Source organism: Prionailurus bengalensis, chromosome A2, assembly GCF_016509475.1.
Source record: "Prionailurus bengalensis isolate Pbe53 chromosome A2, Fcat_Pben_1.1_paternal_pri, whole genome shotgun sequence".
Taxonomy (NCBI): Eukaryota; Metazoa; Chordata; class Mammalia; order Carnivora; family Felidae; genus Prionailurus; species Prionailurus bengalensis.
The window spans coordinates 20,429,965-20,449,971 of NC_057348.1; the positions used below are offsets into that span (position 1 = coordinate 20,429,965).

Sequence of the window (20,007 nt, forward strand, 5' to 3'; positions counted from 1 at the left end):
ACTATGTTTTTAAATTCAATAACTGTAAACTTTATACATACTAGCTCTCTGTTTCCTTTCCCAAATGGCCATTTTTTCTCCCATGGTCTTGGACTTTTGTTAAGAATTTAGATTTTTTTTTTTTTTTTTTTTTTACATATCCAATAATTTTGAACCTTTTAAACCATTCTTAAGTGTACAATTCAGTGTGATTAAGTACATTTGCAATGTTGCATAACCATCACCACTATGTTTTTCCAAAACTTATTATCCCAAACAGAAACTCTGTACCCCCACTTTCAATAATAGATAGAACAACCAAACATAAGATCAGTAAGGAAACATAAGAGTTGAACACTATAAACCAATTACACCTAACAGACACACAGAGAATACTCCACCCAACAAGACCAGAATATACATTCTTCTTAAGTATACATGGATCATTTTCCAGGATAGACCATGTTAGGCAACAACAGGGTTAATAAATTAAGAAGAATAAACTCTTACAAAGAATTTTTTCCAATCACATTGAAATTAAATAAGAAATCAACAACCTAAGGAAAACTGGATAATTCATATTGGAAATTAATACACTTTTAAATAACCCAGGGGTCAAAGAAGTCACAGGGAAATTAGAAATACCTTGAGATGAATGCATACCAAAATTTGTGGGAGGTGTCACAAGCATTGCTAAGAGGGAAATTCATGGCTGCAAACATACATACAATTAAAAAAAAATGGATCTCTAATCCCTCATAACCTAACTGTACACTTTAAGGAACTAGAAAAAGAGCAAACAAAACCCAAAGGTAATAGAAGCAGGTAATAAAGATTAGAGTGAAGATTAAGTAAAACAGCAAATAGAAAAATACAGAAAATGAAACCAAAAGTTGTTTCTTTGAAAAGATCCAACAATATTGACAAATCTTGAACAAGACCCAAAGAAATTTAAAAAATAAAAATAAAAAGGACTCACATTACTCTCAAAACTGAAAGAGAGGAATGGCTGGGTGGCTCAGTCAGTTAGGCATCCAACTCTTAAGTTTCAGCTCAGGTCATGATCTCAAGGTTCAGGAGTTCAAGCCCCACATCAGGCTCTGTGCTGACAGTGTAGAGCCTGCTTAGGATTCTCTCTCTCCCTCTCTCTCTGCTCCTCCCACTCTCTTTCTCTCTCTTCCTCAAAATAAACAAACTTAAAAAACAAATAAAATTTAAAAATACAAACAAAAGTTTGTACCAATCTTACTACCAATCTTGCAGAAATAAAAAAAACACATAAAACACTATAAACAATTATATACCAACAAAATGAATAACTTAGGTAAAATGACAAAATGGACAAATTCCTAGATACACAATCTACCAAAACTGATTCATAAAGAAAAACTGATTAAGACCTAAGTAGTAAGGAGACTGAATCAGTCATCAAAAATCTCCCAAAATAGAAAAACTCAGGACCAGATGAATTCATTGGTGAATTGGACACTAAACATTTAAAGAATACCAATCTTTCTCAAACTCTTCCAAAAAATAAAGGAACACTTCAAACCCATTCCATGAGGCCAGCGTTATCCTGATGCCAAAGACACTATAAGAAAACTATAGAACAATATCCCTTATGAATACTGATACAAAAAAACCTCAATAAAATACCACAGCAGCACACTAAAAGGATTATACACCATGATCAATGAATGGATTTATCCAGGAATGCAAGTATAGTTCAACATACAAAAATCAATCTAGTACACCAAACTACACACAATAAAATGAGTATGAAATTACTCTGCCAAAAATCAACACACTTTCATTAAAATCTGCCAAAAATCAACACACTTTCATTAAAATACTTAATAAATTAGGAATAGAAGGAAACCTCCTTAATATCATAAAAGCCAGTTATGAAAAATCCACACACTCAACATTATACTCAACAATCAAAAAGAGTAACAGACTTTCTCCCTAACATCAAGAACAAGACAGAGGCGCCTGAGTGGTTCAGCTGATTAAGCATCCGACTTTGGCTGAGGTCCAAGGGTGTCCAGCTCTGTGCTGACAGCTCAGAGCCTGGAGCCTGCTTCAGATTCTGTCTCCCTCTCTCTCTGCCCTTCCCCTGCTCATGAGTGCACACATGCTCTCTCTCAAAAATAAGCACTAAAAACAATTTTAGAAAAAAACGAACAAGACAAAGATGTCTGCTTTCACCATTTCTATTCAACATAGTAAGTTGTAGCCAGAACTGGACAAGAAAAAGAAATTAAAGGCATTTATGTTGGAAAAGAAGAAATAAAATTATCTCTATTCACAGATGACATGATATTTTATGTAGAAAACTTCTAAGATTCCACACACAATGTTAGAATAGATGAATTCAACAAAGTTACAGCATACAAAATCAGTTACATTTCTCTTTTTTTTAATGTTTATTTTTGAGAGAGCATGAGCAGAGGAGGGGCAGAGAGAGAGGGAGACACAGAATCCAAAGCAGGCTCCAGGCTATGAGCGGTCAGCACAAAGTCCAACATGGGGCTCGAATCCACAAGCCGTGAGATCCCTGAGCCGAAGTCGGACACTCAACCAAATGAGCCACCCAGGTGCCCCATCAGTTGCATTTCTATACACTAGTAATGAAAAATCCAAAAAGAAAACACATCCAGTCATTTAAAAGGGACTTCCTAATATCTTTCAGATATCTGTTCTATTTGATTCTTCTATTTTTATTGTTAATTCCTAATCCTGAAAAATTATTTCCTGGTGTATTTTGTAATGTTTTTGTGAACTCACTTCACCTGGAAATTGCTGTTCTCTGAAATCCATTATAGCCTGGATTATGAGAGCTTCCCCCAAGAGTAATTTTACATTTGCTTTTGTCAGACACTCAAGGAATATGGTTAGTTCAGGACAATTATTTTGTTAATTTCTTGACTTTGGGGTTCCTATTCATATGGCAGAAATTTCAAACATACACCAAAATAAAGGTTGTGCCCAGGGTGTCTCAGAGATTTATCCACCCCTACCCCACACCCTCACCCCCTGCCATCAGAGTGGAGTCACAGACTGAGAAACCAGTCATCTTCCATGGCAGTAGGCAGATACTTCTCTTTTGCACTGTTTCACTGAAGGTCCTTTGGGAGTACTGGTTTTACACAGGGGTCGAGGTCCCAGTTCCAACTGTTCAGCCAAGGTTTTATCTCCTGTCCTCAACTACCACTTTGTTTTTACAGTTACCTCTGGCACCTAGGGATTTCTCTAAGAGTTTATTGCAATTTACCTGGAATCTGTGTGTGCATGCAATAGGAAAGTTTCCAAGTTATCCTGGATAGATCTGGGTCTCCTCCCTTCTTTCTTAAAACCATTTTTTTCCCTCTCAGCTTCTGAAAGGTCATATATTCATGGTTTTCTTCCTACCTCACAGGATGCTGTGACGATTAATACATGATGCAAAACAAATGCTTAGCACAGGGCTAGCTAGCACTTAATAAATGGTAGCCATCCACCTATTAAATGATCTCATGTACACTTTTTTCATAAAGCACCTATTAACATTTTAGAGGAATCTTAATGTTCCAGAATATAAAATCTGAGAAACACTCACTTACAGATTATACTTTCTGAGATCTCAGTCTCTCTGATTTTATCCCTCCCACCTCCAATAATTTAAGGACAACCTCAAAGAGAAAAACATCAAAACAATACTTAAAAAATAAGTCCCTAGAGGTGGCTCAGTCCATTAATCATCCAACTTCAGCTCGGGTCATGATCTAGTGGTCCATGGGTCCAAGCCCTGCATCAGGCTCTGTGCTAACAGCTCAGAGCCTGAAGCCTGCTTCGGATTCTGTGTCTCCCCTTCTCTCTCTGCCCCTCCCATGCTTGCGTTGTCTCTCTCTCAAAAACAAACATTAAAAAAAATGTTTTAATAAAAATTTAAAATTTTTTTTAAAAAGTCCCTAAAAGTCCTGACCTAACACTGACAAACTTAACCATAGGAAAAACCTAGTACAGGAACACCTTGGTAGCTCAGTGGGTTGAACATTCAACTCTTGATTTTGGCTCAGGTCATGATCCCAGGATCACGGTATCAGGCCCCACATTGGGCTCCACACTGAGCATGGAGCCTGTTTAAGATTCTCTTTCCCTCTCCCTCTGTCTCTCCCCTGCCTGCATGTGTACACGACCTCACATGCGCTCTCTCTTAAAAGAAAAGAAAAAACAGGGCGCCTGGGTGGCTCAGTCGGTTGAGCATCCAACTTCGGCTCAGGTCATGATCTTGCATTTCATGAGTTCGAGCCCCACATCGGGCTCTGTGCTGACAGCTCGAAGCCTGGAGCCTGCTTCAGATTCTGTGTCTCCCCCTCTCTCTGCCCCTCCCCTGCTTGTGCTGTCTCTCTGTCTCTCAAAAAAATGAATAAATGTTAAAAAAAAAAAAAAGGGGCGCCTGGGTGGCACAGTCGGTTAAGCGTCCGACTTCAGCCAGGTCACGATCTCGCGGTCCATGAGTTCGAGCCCCGCGTCAGGCTCTGGGCTGATGGCTCAGAGCCTGGAGCCTGTTTCCGATTCTGTGTCTCCCTCTCTCTCTGCCCCTCCCCCGTTCATGCTCTGTCTCTCTCTGTCCCAAAAATAAATAAACGTTGAAAAAAAAAAAAATTAAAAAAAAAAAAAAAAGCACTCAGCTTTAAAAAAAAAAAAAACCTATTACATAAATAATATTAAAGTGCTCAGTTCTGTAACACGCTTAATATAATGAAGAAAACTACAGTCAAATAATTGTAAATAAAATGTAAAGCTATTTCACTATCTCTGAAAGTACAAATAAGCAACTTTAAAAAAAAAATAGTGGCTAAAATAGAATCAATTTAGTGAAATATCAGAATGTATCACACAAAGAGTAAACAGTGTTCAAAAAACTTCTTTTTCATATACTTACTGTATGTACTGGGTTGCAATGTAAAAACATGTTACTACAGTTCACAAAGTTTAAGAAATACTGCTGTAAAGCAGAGTCTGAACCAGAGCTTTGTAAAATACCAGTAGCCCATCTTTCCAAAAATAATGATCTCTAACTCATTAATTTACAAGTTATAATTGTATTTTAAAGTAAAATATTGATTCACACCAAAAAATTTGCATAGGATACTTCTGAAGGATAAAGATCATCATGTAATCCAACATTAAGGCCTCACAATCTCAAAGAAGTTTGTAATCTGTGCTCTAGGACACTGGATTCAAAGCTATGTTATTTCCTATCTAACATATGATTTTGCTTTAATAATTCACTTCTCTCACCAGAAATGAGTTATTATGAAACAAATTTTATTACTCAAAAAAATCCCTCAGTGTTTCTGACATCCAAAGGGTATTTACTTCATTCTAAATATACAATGATGCAACTACAAAGAACCAGAGATGACTTTCCTACAATGACAACCAGGACACTTTTACAAAGCACAATAAAATCATCTATAGTCTTCTACAAATCTTGCATATACTAATACACTGGTATAAAAGCTTCATTTGTCATCTTGGTTTTCAAAAGAATACATATTAAGGGGCGGCTAGATGGCTCAGCTGGTTAAGTGCCCAACTCTTGCTTTCAGCTCAGGTCAATCTCGGATCGAGCCCGAGCCCCACCCCCACCCCCACTCAGGCTCTGTGCTTACAGCTCGGAGACTGCTTGGGATTCTCTCTCTCCCTCTTCCTCTCTGCCCCTCCCCTGGTCACGCACATGCTCTCTCTCTCAAAATAAATAAACATTTAATAAAAAATGCATATTAAAATATTTCTGACAAGTATATAGATGTTTTTGGTCTCCCACAATCATAACTAATTGGAGATTTTTAAAACTTGTCTGTATACAATGTGCAAATTACAACATTAATTACAATGCTATTCTCTAAGATACCTTACGTGATACAATTGCGTAACAATTTCCTTAAAAGTTAAATGATGGGGAACTTGAGTGGCTCAGTCAGTTAAGTGTCCAACTCTTGATCTGGCTCAGGTCATGATCTCACCATTTGTGAATTCAAGCCCCATGTCAGAGTTGTCAGCACAGAGCCTACTTGGGATTCTCTCTCCCTCTCTCTGCCTCTCCCCGCTTGCACACACACTCTCTCGCTCAAAAAAAGAAAAATAAACTTTTAAAAAAGTTAAATGAAAATCTATTTCCAGATCTTTCATTTGGTTTCTACATTTAACTACACTAAGACCTCTAGATTATTTCAGAACATTAAATATTAATATCTTTGAGAAAAAGAAAATTATGTGACATACCCAATTCACACTGCAAATTCTTAATGCTGAGAACAAAATATCTGTATTCTAAAAATAGAGCAACAAATTTTTGACATTTGAAGTATACACACACACTCACTACCACAGTCACTATCAAATTACCACTTTCTGGTCTTCATAGTACTTATCCTTATTTGAAATTATCAGTTTATTTGTATGTGCCCTCCCAAATACATTATGTGAAATCTTCCATCTTGCTGACAAAAGTATTATCAACACCCACCATAAGACACAGCACAAAACAGATCTTCAAATATTAACGAAATATTAAATACTACCCCCAAAAAATTTAAAAAAATAAATAAATAACACAAGAATAGAATGGGTTTCCTCAAAGTAGAAAAGTCCTTCCTCACTAAGGAAGACAACTCATGAAGAATAAGAGTTTGGATAATATCATAAATCCATTCTAAAAACATACAATCTTAACCAGGGCGCCTGGATGGCTCAGTCAGTTAAGCATCTGGCTTTGGCTCAGGTCATGATGTCACGGTTCATGGTTCAAGCCCCACGTCAGGCTCTGCTGACAGCTCAGTGTCTGGAGACTGTTACAGATTCTGTGTCTCCCTCTCCCTCTGCCCCCCCCGGACTTGTGTTCTATCTCTCTCAAAATAAACATAAAAAAAAAAATTGGGGGGGCGCCTGGGTGGCTCAGTTGGTTAAGCGTCCGACTTCGGCTCAGGTCATGATCTCACGGTCCATGAGTTCGAGCCCCGCGTCGGGCTCTGTGCTGACAGCTCAGAACCTGGAACCTGCTTCAGATTCTGTGTCCCCCTCTCTCTCTGACCCTCCCCCATTCATGCTCTGTCTCTCTCTGTCTCAAAAATAAATAAACATTAAAAAAAAAAATTTTTTTTTTAATTTTTTTTAACATACAATCTTAAGACTTAAGATATACTACAGCACCTAAGCAGTAAGTACTCATGAAAACAATTACTCTTATATTTTTATTGATTTCTTATATTTCTATACCATTATTGTTATAAAAATGTGTAACAATTATCTTAACAAAGACAAATCAAACAGATCAACATTCAATTTAAAAATAAAATGACTTTTCCTTTTAGTAAGTACCTTTTCTTGAAAGACAACAGCAGTTTCTAGCCCTGGCATGATGTCCAATAGAAGTCTGCAAGCTGCAGTGTTTAAAGGGGGTTCTCGGCTTGTCATCACATATGCATTCACCAGCTGTAAAAAAACAGAGGAATACTTTTCATCTGAAATTCAACCCAGGCAAATTAATGAAGTCTAATAAACTCAATACATTCCCATCATTTCCCTAAGAGGTATTTAAGAAGATTATACCTAACAATTACTAATTAAACCCTTAATTATTATAACCCACTGAGCCATGATGGGATCATATGTTTCTTCTGCAGCTTTAATGTCAAATCCTCCCAAAAGAACAAATCAGCAACCACAGAAATTAAAGCTCAAAGAATATCAAGAAGGGGGGCCTGGGTGGTTCAGTCAGTCAGTTAAGCATCTGACTCCTGATTTCAAATCAGGTCATGATCTCATGGTCCTGAGATGGAGGCCATGTCAGGCTCCAAGCTGGGTATGGAGCCTGCTTAAGATCCTCTCTCTCTCCCTCACCCTCTGCCACTCCCCCCCTTGGCATATGCATTCTCTCTCAAAAAAGAGTATCCAGAAGAAATCACTCCCTATTCTTTTTTTAACCCCTATTCTTACATACACTTTTTCAGAAGGATAAAGCAGGGCAAGACAACCAACCCCCTCCAGATTCTTGACAATAGTTAATGAAAAACTTGAATTTTGTACTTCTACTATAAATACATTTAATATATACAAATTATAAACATATATAAATGCGTTAATAAAACTTCCTTCTAGTACTCAAATATTATTGAATCTCTACTACTAAGTGGCACTGTATTCCGTGCTGGGTATACAACAGTGAATAAGATGTAGTGCCACCATCAAAGGGTTCATAATCCAACAGAAGTGACAGTTGGAAAAACAAATATCATGAGTATACGATGCTACAGAAGTCTGTAGGAGGTCACACAACCCCTGCAGAGGAATCAGAGAAAGGCTTAGAGGGGGAGGGATTTCAAGCTAGAATGTAAAGGACAAGTAGGAGTAGCTAAGGAAGAGTGGGGAGGAGAGGCGAGACAAAGGGCAAGAATTTAAAATTAAAAGAACAAAAGCCAGAGAGATTGGGTTTATAAACTGAGGAATTTAAAATTCATCTTGAGGCCAATGGGAAACCACTAATAGATTACAAGCAAGAGGATGCCATGATCACTTTTTGCATTTTAGAAAAATTTCTGGGCTATAAAGTGAAGAATAGGTTGGAAGAGAACAAGACAAGATGAGAAATCAGTTAAGAGGTTATTACGATCACCAAGAGAGAGATGGTAGTGGCTAAACTAAGGTCTGGCAACAAGGACATAAAGAAATGGAGGGATTTATGAAGTTAAATGAAAAGGAATGATAAGACCTGTAAGTTTAACTGAATAAGAGAACTTGGAAAAATAAAGTTGTCTAGCTGGCTAGACAAGGACATCATTACTGAGCTAGAGAACAAGAGAAACAGACTATACAGCACACAATTAGACAGGTGGAATTCAAGGTGCCTGTGGGGAATATCCAAGTGGGGATATCCAGAGGACAGCTCAACATTTCCAGAAAAGCAGAGAAGAGACACTGGTGATCAAGAAATAAATTGGAGTTAATACAATACAGAGAATAATAGTTAATACAGTACAGATAATAATAATAGTACTTACTGAGCCCTCATGTACCAAGTTCTGTGCTAAGCACTTTTTTTTTTTTTTTTTAGCATATGTGCTGCCGAAGCGAGCATGGCACTTTTCACGACTCATTTCATTCAAAGGTTACAAAAATATTTTAAAGGGAAGATCATCCCTATTTTATAGATTAGGAAAATAAAGCTTGGAGAAAATGAAGTTTGGAGAGGCTTAAGTTGCCTCAAGATCAAACTGCCAGTGAACAGTGAAGTTCCATTTAAACCCAAAATATGGACCCCAAAGCCCATACTCTCAAGGATCATGCAATTTGGCCTCCAAAAACAAACCTAACAGCTACAACTTACTGAATAATTACTATCTCAGGCCCTGTGAATGCTATATATATATTCCCCCCACCTCATTTATTTCTCAACAGCCCTGAGTTAGAGAAGGTAGTTTTGTCTCCCTCCACATGCCCAATGCACACACCACAGTGTCAGTGCAGAATCATGCCTTATACATACATCACTCTGAGTTTTCTATTCAGAAATTCAAGAAAACGTCTATATTCCCAAACTCAAAATCATCTTGCCCTAGGATGAGTACAGATGCCTTGGGAGTCCTTGCCATATTCAAACAATGAAAATACACACCAAAGAGAAAACACCTTGGCCACGACCAGGACTTTGGTAAGAAAGAAATCCATGACGACTCTTAGCTTGTTGAACCAATACCAAACAAACAAACAAACAAAATCTACCCACACTATTCCCAACTTTGTCAAGACCTCAAGAGAAAACAAACTATTTACAAACAATAAAGGTATAGCATCCACTGATGATAATCTCTGGAGAAAAGTAAGAAGCAAACCTACTGCATTCATGAAATCATCATTCTTGAAGAGTATTCTCAGCAAGTGGCCCAGCATACACTCTGGATCAGCTCGACCTACCAAAAGAAGAGGGGAGGAACAAACAAAGGAATGAGTAAGTCATCCCAGTCAAGCAACTCAGACCTCTGGAAAGGCACCTGGGTTATTACAAGTACCATTAAAATGCCAGCAAAAATAAACAGAAACAAAGAAAAACTTTTTTGATGAATCAGATTTCAAAAGAAACATTCTCTAAAATTAAAAGTGACAATATAAAAACTTGAGACACTGCTCTCTAACTTTCCCATCTCCCAGCACATTGCCTACACAGCCATGCCAAACTAAATAAATGTGCAGTAGACCCAGACCAGCATTACTAAGAGTACACAAGGTCTAAAAAAGAATCATAAAGGAGCCTAAGAGAAAGAAAACCCCTGATTTCCCAGCCAGATTTAGGTAGGAAGCACTTCTTTTGATGGGTGGCCTGGAGGAGATAAGACTCCAAATCTAATCTCTTTTTCAACTATATACCAAAAGTAGCAGAAATGCATCCTCAAACCTGTAATGATATTCCAGGTTGTGGGGGCAGGCACAGGAAGGGAATCCCACTAAGTAATACCAACTCTAAAGATATGATAAGTTTGGCCATCTTAAATTCTCAGCTCCTGGGGAAAGAAAGGCCAGGAACCTAGAATCTACTCAATACAGGTAAAAGAATTAATGATTGGTAGAATTATTGGTTTTTAAAACAGATACCATCTATTTTAATTTTCCTTTAAGATCATTAGAGTGGCAAATTTAGTCAAACTCAAAATACAATTTAGGATAAAGAGAAGATGTGAGCCACTGCTATGAAGTTTCTACCAAGCTATAATCAGTATTCCAAGGTAAACCACAAAAAGAAAAGTTACAGAATGGTATCATAAAAACTAGATGAAGACCTCAGATTACCTTTCTCTCTTAATAAATGACAAAACTGGCATCCTCACTTTTATTAATAGAAATTATACCTAATAACATAAGAGGTAGGGAGGAAAAAACTGCCTGTAAAATTTTCTCCTGAAAAGTGTATCAATCATCATTCTGTCTCTCCCTTCTTCATACCATTTCATCCTTTCCAAGGCCTTTCCAAGGTCACTAAGCATGATCATCCCTCTTTTAATTCTTTTCATAACCCCATAAGTTAACTTAGTTTCTTCTCTCACATTCACATTTATACTTATGCTCTGATTGCCTCACTGAAGGTAAGAGTTAAATAGGTGAATAGTCCTCCAAAGTCACAAGTGAGGATGTCTAGGACAAGAGCAACAGGTAACATCACTTAAATAACTAGACACTCAATTTGAAATGCCTAGCTTACTTATATTTGAGAACAAAAGTCTAGGAAATAGAAATAAACCCTGTACCATTCAGGTATATATACAATGTTCTTATTTTTATAAGTCCCACTCATTCTCATCTCTCTCCACACATACAATATCTCTTTTTTCCACAAAGGACTGCTTCTCACTTCACACAGAGAAAGTTTGATTTAAGCTTTCCCACTGGTACTCTTAGAGAAGACATAAAATGGCAAAGTCTCAAGTCTCATATAGTTCTGTATCATACCAAATTCTATGCCAAAGCAGACTGAATTGTCATGGTTCTAATTAGCCCAAAATAAAACCAAATTAACATGAAATGGCATACTTCAGCTGCTGAGATACTAAAGCAGACATCAAGAACTCTATTTATTATTCAAGGTTCCAAGTATCCGTTTCATAACTAAAAGGAAGGCACTTAATGTATTCAACTACATTTCCTCATAGTAAAATGGTAATTATCCCTTTTATTCCTTCAAAGAATCCAAGTTCATAACTGTTTCAAACTTGTTTGAAAAATTAAAGCACAGAGAATAATCTCTTTTGTGTTAAAAGTCAGAAAGGGAGAACATTTTCCTTTAAGTAATCCTATCAATGGAGTCAATAAGGTACACCTACATAATTTAGCTCCTTAGTTATCCTCTATTTGATATGTAAATATTACAAAAATTTCAATTTTTCTAAAAATTTATTTTTCCTTACTACCTCACCTTCAGCAATATTTTAACAATTAGATGGTCTTAAAACTTAGCATGAAAGATGCTATTTCAATTTTCCTATTAAGCTATCTTCTTTTGTAAGAAAATTAGAACCAGGCTTAAGAGAACACAGGTCTCACCAGGATGTCGGTCATCAAATGGGTCTGGATCCCCCTTACGATATTCTTCAGTTTCTTTTTCAATCAATTCAGACATCCTAGCACAAAGGGAAGACAGGGTCAACTCTAGACAAGCATACAAAAAAAAAAAAAAAAAAAAAATGTACCACCACCTACTATAGTCAATTCAACAAAGTGTAAAATAAAAGTAAAAAGTGAGAAAAAAGATATTTTCCTAATGAACACAGAGATCTAAATAAAACAATGTCCACTCCCAAATTCATTCTTCTCTCCACTTGCCTGTCTCAAAAAATTGGACTACCATCCCCTCAAGGAGCCAAAAACCTAGGAGTCATCATTAAAACCTTCCCTTTCTCCTCACTCCCACAACAATTCTTTTTGGCACTACCTACACAGGTATCTCCTGACTTCATTTTTTTTTTTTTAAGTTTTGTTTATTTTGAGACAGAAAGAGTGCAAAAAGGGGAGGGGCAGAGAGGATCCCAAGTAAGTTCCACACTGTCAGCATGGAGCCTGACACAGAGCTCAAACTCAAGAACCATGAGATCATAACCTGAGCCAAAATCAAGAGTCAGGCACTTAACCAACTGAGCCACCCAGCGACCCTCAATCATTTCTTTAAATCTTGACCATTCCTATCCCTGCCCAGAACACCATCATCAAATGCTTGAACCACCTGCGACAGCCTTTTCTCCAAACTTCTTACTTCAATGTTTGGCAATTCATTCTCCAACTTCCAGCAACTTACCACAATAACCTCAATTAAATCCAAGTATGACCATGGCTTATACTAACCCAGCCTCTGTTGGCATCTCTAACTTCTACTCTCCATTCCAGTTTAATAAGCTTCAGTCACATGGTCTTCTCTCCTCTTCAGAGAGTTCACAATTGTTTCAGGGCCCTAAGTGCTTTTACTTCAGCCTGTGACATTTTCCCCCTACCCCCACTCCTAAGCTCCCACCCATATCCCAAGCAATCACTCATCTGCTTTCTATCATCACAGATTAGTTTTGCCTGTACTAGAATTTAATATAAATGGAATTGTTTACACTATTTTTACGACTGGTTTCTTTAGCTCAGCATATTTTGAGTGATCGTTATTTGTTACATGTATCAATAGTCTTTTTTTATTCATGCCTTCTTTTTGAAATAAGAAAAATCACATTTTGAATACTCTAAGACTGATATTTTAACCTACTGTAACGACAATCAAATACAAGGTTTTCACACTCTCCAGTATCTGTCATGCTCTGTCCTAACTCAAACTCTCCTATATGCTTTATGTCTACAAAACCATACTTCCTAGTCTTAAAAGTTAAGCAACCTGCAAAAACTCTTGCCCTTTCTGGTATATTTTTCCCCAGTAAGTCTCGAAAGTATTTCTACTTTTTCTACCCTTCCCTTTAAACTCTGAGAATTATCTTTGCCACAAAGGGCTGTGACATAAAATGTTTAGAATTACATACCATAAGATCTACTAGTATCTTCAGTTGAAACTAAGCAATACAGCACAGAAATTAAAAACATGGATTCTGGAGCCAGATGGCTAAGGTTCAAATCATACCTCTTCCACTGTGTGTGACTTTGATCAAGTTATTTAACCTTTCTGTGCCTCATCTGAAAGATGAGGGGAATAGTCCCTACCTTAGAGAGTTTCCTTGAGGTTTAAGGTAATATATGTACTCTGCTTTGAACAAACCTTACATGTGAGAGCTAGTTAAGTGTGGTTACAATGAAAACTGAATCGAAAAAAAACAAACAGAAAAACAATTTAAGGTAGATTTGACTGGGATAGGGCAGGAAGGAGTCTTATGGAGGTAGTACTCAAGTTCTTTAATGTGATATAGATGATAGTTTTGCAAGTAAAGAATCCATCAAGCAGAGTACTGTACAGTACATGTCTCAATAATATGAAAAAACAAACCGTAGAACTTGGGTAACGCTCACATAGCTTGGCCCAATTCCAGTCTCTTTTCACAGAATCAAGTCAAAGATTTGACTACAATAAATAAAAAAACATAAATAGTAAATAAAAAGTCTAAGATAAAAAAACATATTTTTCTTAGGGAAACTGCCAAAAAAGTAGCGAAAGTTGTGGCAAATAAAAGAAGAGGCAAGCCTGAAATTCATTTGCTGTTCATGGAATATACCAAAACACCCAAAACATGCAGTCAGTTGAGGTGGGGGTAAAGAAGAAACCACAGACATGTGAAAGAACTTCAGGAAATATCCAGTGAACTACCACACCCACAATTTGGATGACAGGAATTGCCCATTTCAAAAATACTGGACTTTTAACACATCCTACTAGCTCTTAAACCTGTCTAACGTTGAATATCCTTAAAGATCTTGCTCCATGTAACTTTATTTTCCACTCCTACCTTATATTCGCCCTTCACTATGGTAGAGGGCCCTTTCCTCACTGCCACAAAAACATGCCCCACACCTTTTGGGATGAGCACTGGTTGTTGTATGGAAACCAATTTGACAATAAACTTCATATATTGGAAAAATAAATAAATAAATAAAAATTTAAAAAAAAAATGCCCCAGTTCCTTCTCCCCTCGATGCTTTTTTTAGTCACATTTTTCACTTTTCCTAGAAAACCTTCTTTCTCTGCTTCTCGTCAAGCTATACCCACCATCTTTCAATTCCCTATTCCAAAAAACCTTTACCACAGGAATTAGGAGTTAAAACCCAAAATTCTAAGCTTAGGTCTCCACTGTCTGGCTGTCTTTTGCAAGTAGCTCCAAAGAAGGGTGCCATTTAACAATGCAGCTCTCAGTGATACTTTTAGTGACACATGAGGAAACTGAGGTTCAGGGAAGTATCTGATAGTTGCAACACACAAAAGGTCCTCAAATATTTGCTGAGTGAATAAAAGAAACTGACTCATTAACATTCTTTCCACACTCATAACCATTGCAATATTAAGGAACCATACTGCCCAATTTAACACCTCATTAGATATTAATTTGTACTACTACTCATTGTTTTGTATCTGCTAGTTGCCCCCCAGATGGTGATCTCCTTGAAGACAGAGCCCCTCTAGGCTTTACACTACTGAATATCACAGCACAGTGACTAAGTGGAGGGTCAAATATGATCATGAATGTGAAATATTCTTCAAAATAAAACACTTAGGAACTTTAGTATATGTACTCAATAAATACTTTTTCCAATTAGGTGAAACTACCACTAACATTGTTATCCCTATTTATGACTCTCTTCTTTTAGTTACAGCAATAGTTCATATTTTAACTGCACAATACTTAGACTCTTTAATTCACTGTGGCTGCATTTCAAGTATCTTGTGATCAGTAGTTCTTAATCTCCAATGCCTCTACAAATTAAAATCCACTTTCCACCCGTCAGCAATAATCCTGTTCCTAAAAAAAAAATAAACTGCACTTTTCACATGTTCCCCATGTATCAACAGCAACAAAGCATTTATCCCTATTTAAACTTTCAAAAGATCATAGTTCTCTTTATTCCTATAGAATACATCACTGCATAAACAAAAGGCTTTTTTCTCTGCTGTATCAAAGATTAGATGTTAAAGATCCCCATGTTCCAGTGACCTCCTCTTTAGAAAAACCATGGGCATTCCTCTCCAGCCTTTATTTTTCATTCTCCTGTTTAATACAATCATTTAGTAAAATTATGTCCCACATAGTTACTATGTACCAGGCATGCACATGTCATTGTCCAAGAAGACACCAATAAAAAAGGTGTAGTACCTGTCTTTAAAAAACTTACAATTTAGTAAAGTGACACATGAAAAAAAAAAAGAATTATAGTACAATGTGATTAGAGTTAAAATGAGGGGAATTATACCACATTTTATGTGTGTGTGTATATGTGCATATACACACATACATATACATATATATGAATGACAAGTATTAAAAAAGAAAAAAAGGAGTGCCCAAACTTACCTGGGAATGTCAAAGTCAGAGAAGGTTTTACAGACATGATTCTCAAAACTGATTCTTTGTCAGGCAGACAGACATACCAAAGAAAGGCATTTCAGGCCAAAGGAACACAGACATTAGAAAATACCGTACTATTCCTTACTGAAAGAGACTAATACTATGAGGCAGAAAAGGGAAGCGGGGGCCAAATCATAAATGGCTTCCTAGACTACTCTACAAAGTTTATATTTTATTCTGTAGGAAAAATGGAGTCAGAGAAGAATTACAATCAAAGACATAAAAATCAGATTTGTGTTTAGAAAGAGGACTCTTTCAGCCAATAGAAGGATGTACTGGAGGAGGGTAAACTGGATATGGAGAGAAAATTCACACTGCCTAAGAGGTCAATCAAGACATGATCAGTATCTAATGAATAAAGTGGTAAGGGGGAATAGGGAAGAAGAAAAAGCAGAAATCCTCCTTGGGGGCTAAATTGTACTAGAGAGGAATACACTGGGGAGATGGTTTTCAGGTTTTTAGTTTGAAACTATGTACACCAAGCAGGGAGTACAAAGGGAGTGAAAGGAGGAGGAGGCAGGATGAATATGATAAGCTCTATTGTAGACATGGTATGTTTCAGGTGTCTGCAAATAGCCAGGTAAAGATGGGTATACCAAGCAGCTGAGAAAAGGGTCTGAAATTTTTAAAAAGAGGAGTCTGAAGCAGAAATAGAAATTTTAAACTGAACCTAGGAATAATGTTTTAAATCATGGACAGGAACGAAACTAGGTAGAATATTCAGGGTGAAGAGAAAAGAGAACCACTAACAAAACCCTAGGATTGAAACACAGACAAGAGAAGAACCTAAAGAAAGAGATTAAGAACAGCCTCAAAGGAAAAGTAAGAAATGTAAGAGCTTCAAGAAAGTAGTGAGATAAAGATGGATTTAGAATTCACATTCAAGATAAAAATGTTCCCCTATTCTCCAATTTTTCCTTTTTTTTAAATGAATTTTTAAAAATATATAATTGTTTATACCTGGTAAGGATAGGTACCATGTCCTGCCCACTGCCATGTTCCTTTTCCCACTGCTCCAGCAGGGTAGTGAGCTCAGCTTTGGAGTCCACATGCACCGCTACTGTAGTCATGGCTTGGCCTAAGGAATCAAAAATATAAGTAAATAACACATGAACACAGGCAAATAAACTGGACATACTTCCTACAGTGATAAAGGGGGAGAAAAGGGATGAGCAAGCAACAAAAACTTAACTCTGAGACCCCCCCTCAGATAATTTCATTTGTGGTACAGTGGGAAACCCAGCACTGGGAGCCGGAATACTCTTCAAGTCCTCTCACCCCCTCCCAACTTCGGTTTGCTTAACTGTCAAATGAGACAAACTGGATGAAAACTGTGATTCTTACCTTTCTAGGATCAGGAACCCCTTTTGAGAATCAGACAAAAAGCTGGGATCCCTTTCTCTCCTCAAAAATGCATATGTCTACATACCACACATAGAAAAATCCCTTGACTTAGATCTCTGAGGACCAAAATTCTGAAGCTACATATTTTGAGAGAGAACGAGAGATAGAGCACGTGTGCACAAGCAGAGGAAGATCACACAAACACACACACACACACAGAGAGAAAGAGAGAGAGAGAGAGAGAGAGAGAGAGAGAGAGAGAGAGAGAGAGAATATCCCAAGCAAACTCCATACTATCAGAACAGAGCCCAATGCAGGGCTCAATCTCATGAACCATGAGATCATGACCTGAGCTGAAATCAAGAGTCAGACGCTTAACCGACTAAGCCACCCACCCAGGGTCCCTGAAGCTTTTTTTCTTTTTTTTAATAGAAAATGTAGCAAAAACCACTCCCCAAAATATTTTGCTCTCGTAAATCTTTGGGGGAAAGTTCTATGAAAGATAAACGATATATTCGTGTCAATTCTTAACAAAAGGACAAGAACTAAAGTGGATCATTACCAACATGAAAGTTGAGGAGCATTATAAACCCATTTATCCTTCAGGCTTCCTAACCTCTCTCACAGCTGATTTCCTAGGAAGAGCATGAGAGGATGGAAAGAAGTAGAGAAGTTGCTAGGTTGAGTGGTCAGTCCACGGATACAGAGGGACAGGGAGCTGAGACAAGCTTTGAAGGAGATGCCATGAGACATCCACATGAGGAAGAGAAGTTTATTTATAAGGGGCTCCAAAAGGGATAAATGAGACTCAAAGGTTTAGATGGCTTACAGACCAACTTCTTTGCCAAAGTAGTCTTAAGATCAAAATGTCATACTTTCCCTGCAAAATTTGTTTTCACAGAAATAGCAACCACTCCATAAAAACACTTTAACACTGGGGTGCCTGGGTGGCTCAGTTGGTTAAGCGGCCGACTTCGGCTCCGGTCATGATCTCACGGTCAGTGAGTTCAAGCCCCGCGTCGGGCTCTGTGCTGACAGCTCAGAGCCTGGAGCCTGTTTCAGATTCTGTGTCTCCCTCTCTCTGACCCTCCCCTGTTCATGCTCTCTCTGTCTCAAAAATAAATAAACGTTAAAAAAAAAAATTAAAAAAAAAAAAACCACTTTAACACTAGAAAGGGATTACTATCTGATCTAGAATTATTAACTCTTCTAAAGATATCTACCATAAGACCAAAGGAAATACATGTGAAAAATACCACCAAATGTCTAGAATGTAAGTATTTGTGGAGCACCTGGCTTGCTCAGTCAGAGGAGCATGCGCATCTTGATTTCAGGGTCATGAGTTCAAGCCCCACGTTGGGTGCAGAGATTACTTAAATAAATTTAAAAAAAAAAACTTTAAAAAATAAAATAAAATGTAAATATTCGTGTTTTAATAAAGTAGAGGCACTTCTAACAGTACATTGTGATTCATGTCACCAAAGGAGACTATTTCCAAATAAAAATTTTTTAAAGTCTTCTTTTCTGGAGAGAAGAATCCACATTTTTATTGTTTTAACTTTTTTATTTTTTCTTGAGAGAGAGCGTGAACGGATGAGGGGCAGAGGAAGGGAGAGAGAGAATCCCAAGCAGGCTCCAGGCTGTGAGCACAGAGCCCAAAACGGGACTTGATCTCACAAACCATGAGATCATGACCTGAGTTCAAGTCAGAAGCTTAACTGCCTAAGCCACCCAGGAACCCCCAAGAATCCACATTTTTAGCCTCTCTAGCCAGAGTCACAAAAAAGGAAATACTGCAGGTGTGACTAATACAGACCTCTGATTTTAACTTGAGAAAACCCAGGTTGTATTTTTCAGTCACCATGGACTATGCATTTTTTAAAATAACTGTATTTGGAATGATTTTAGATTTATAAAAATATTGCAAAGGTAGTACAGAGAATTCAAATATACCCCTCATCCAGTTCAGTTTCCCCTAATGCACCATAATAGTTTATAGCAGCACAATATCAAAATTAAGAAACCCAACATTGAGGGGCATGTGAGTGGTTCAACTGGTTAAGCATCAGGGACTCTCAGTTCTATGCATTGGCATATATATCTTAATGCCAGCAGCACAGTGTTTTAATCACTGTAGCTTTGTAGTAAGTTTTGAAATAAGTGTGAGGGGCACCTGGTGGTTCAGCTGGCTGAGCATCTGACTCTTGATTTCAGCTCAGGTCATGGTCCCAGGTTGTGGTATCAAGCCCCACTTTGGGCTCCACACTAAGCATGGCGACTGCTTAAGATTATCTCTCTTCCTCTCCCTGGTTCGTGCTGGAAGGAAGGAAGGAAGGAAGGAAGGAAGGAAGGAAGGAAGGAAGGAAGGAGAAAGAAAGAAAGAAAGAAAGAAAGAAAGAAAGAAAGAAAGACCCAACATTGATACTTTATCATTAAATAAACTCAACTTAATTCAGATTTCACCAGGTTTTCCATCCATGTCCTTTTTCTGTTCCAAGATCTCATCCAGGATACCATGTGGCACTTAGTTGTCATGTCTCCCTAATGTACTCTGGTTTACAAGAGTTTTTGAGTTGTTTCTTGTTTTTTTCAGGACCTTCACAATCTTGAGGAA

The 20,007-nt window shown here is 37.5% G+C and overlaps 1 protein-coding gene across 11 annotated transcripts in view; it reads right to left on the reverse strand.

The window, feature by feature from the left end:
* Positions 1-20,007, reverse strand: part of DCAF1 (DDB1 and CUL4 associated factor 1) — a 90,777-nt gene that overhangs the window by 55,808 nt on the left and 14,962 nt on the right. For all 11 annotated transcript variants that reach the window (XR_006298344.1, XR_006298343.1, XR_006298342.1 and 8 more), the window contains exons 2-5: positions 17,010-17,127; positions 12,058-12,134; positions 9,862-9,935; positions 7,348-7,461 (exon numbers count right to left, since the gene is read on the reverse strand). Coding sequence is in view for 8 of the 11 variants with exons in the window: in XM_043587458.1 (XP_043443393.1) it covers positions 7,348-7,461; positions 9,862-9,935; positions 12,058-12,134; positions 17,010-17,127 (383 nt within the window). In the remaining 3 variants the exon portion in view is untranslated. The remainder of the gene's footprint in view (positions 1-7,347; positions 7,462-9,861; positions 9,936-12,057; positions 12,135-17,009; positions 17,128-20,007) is intronic.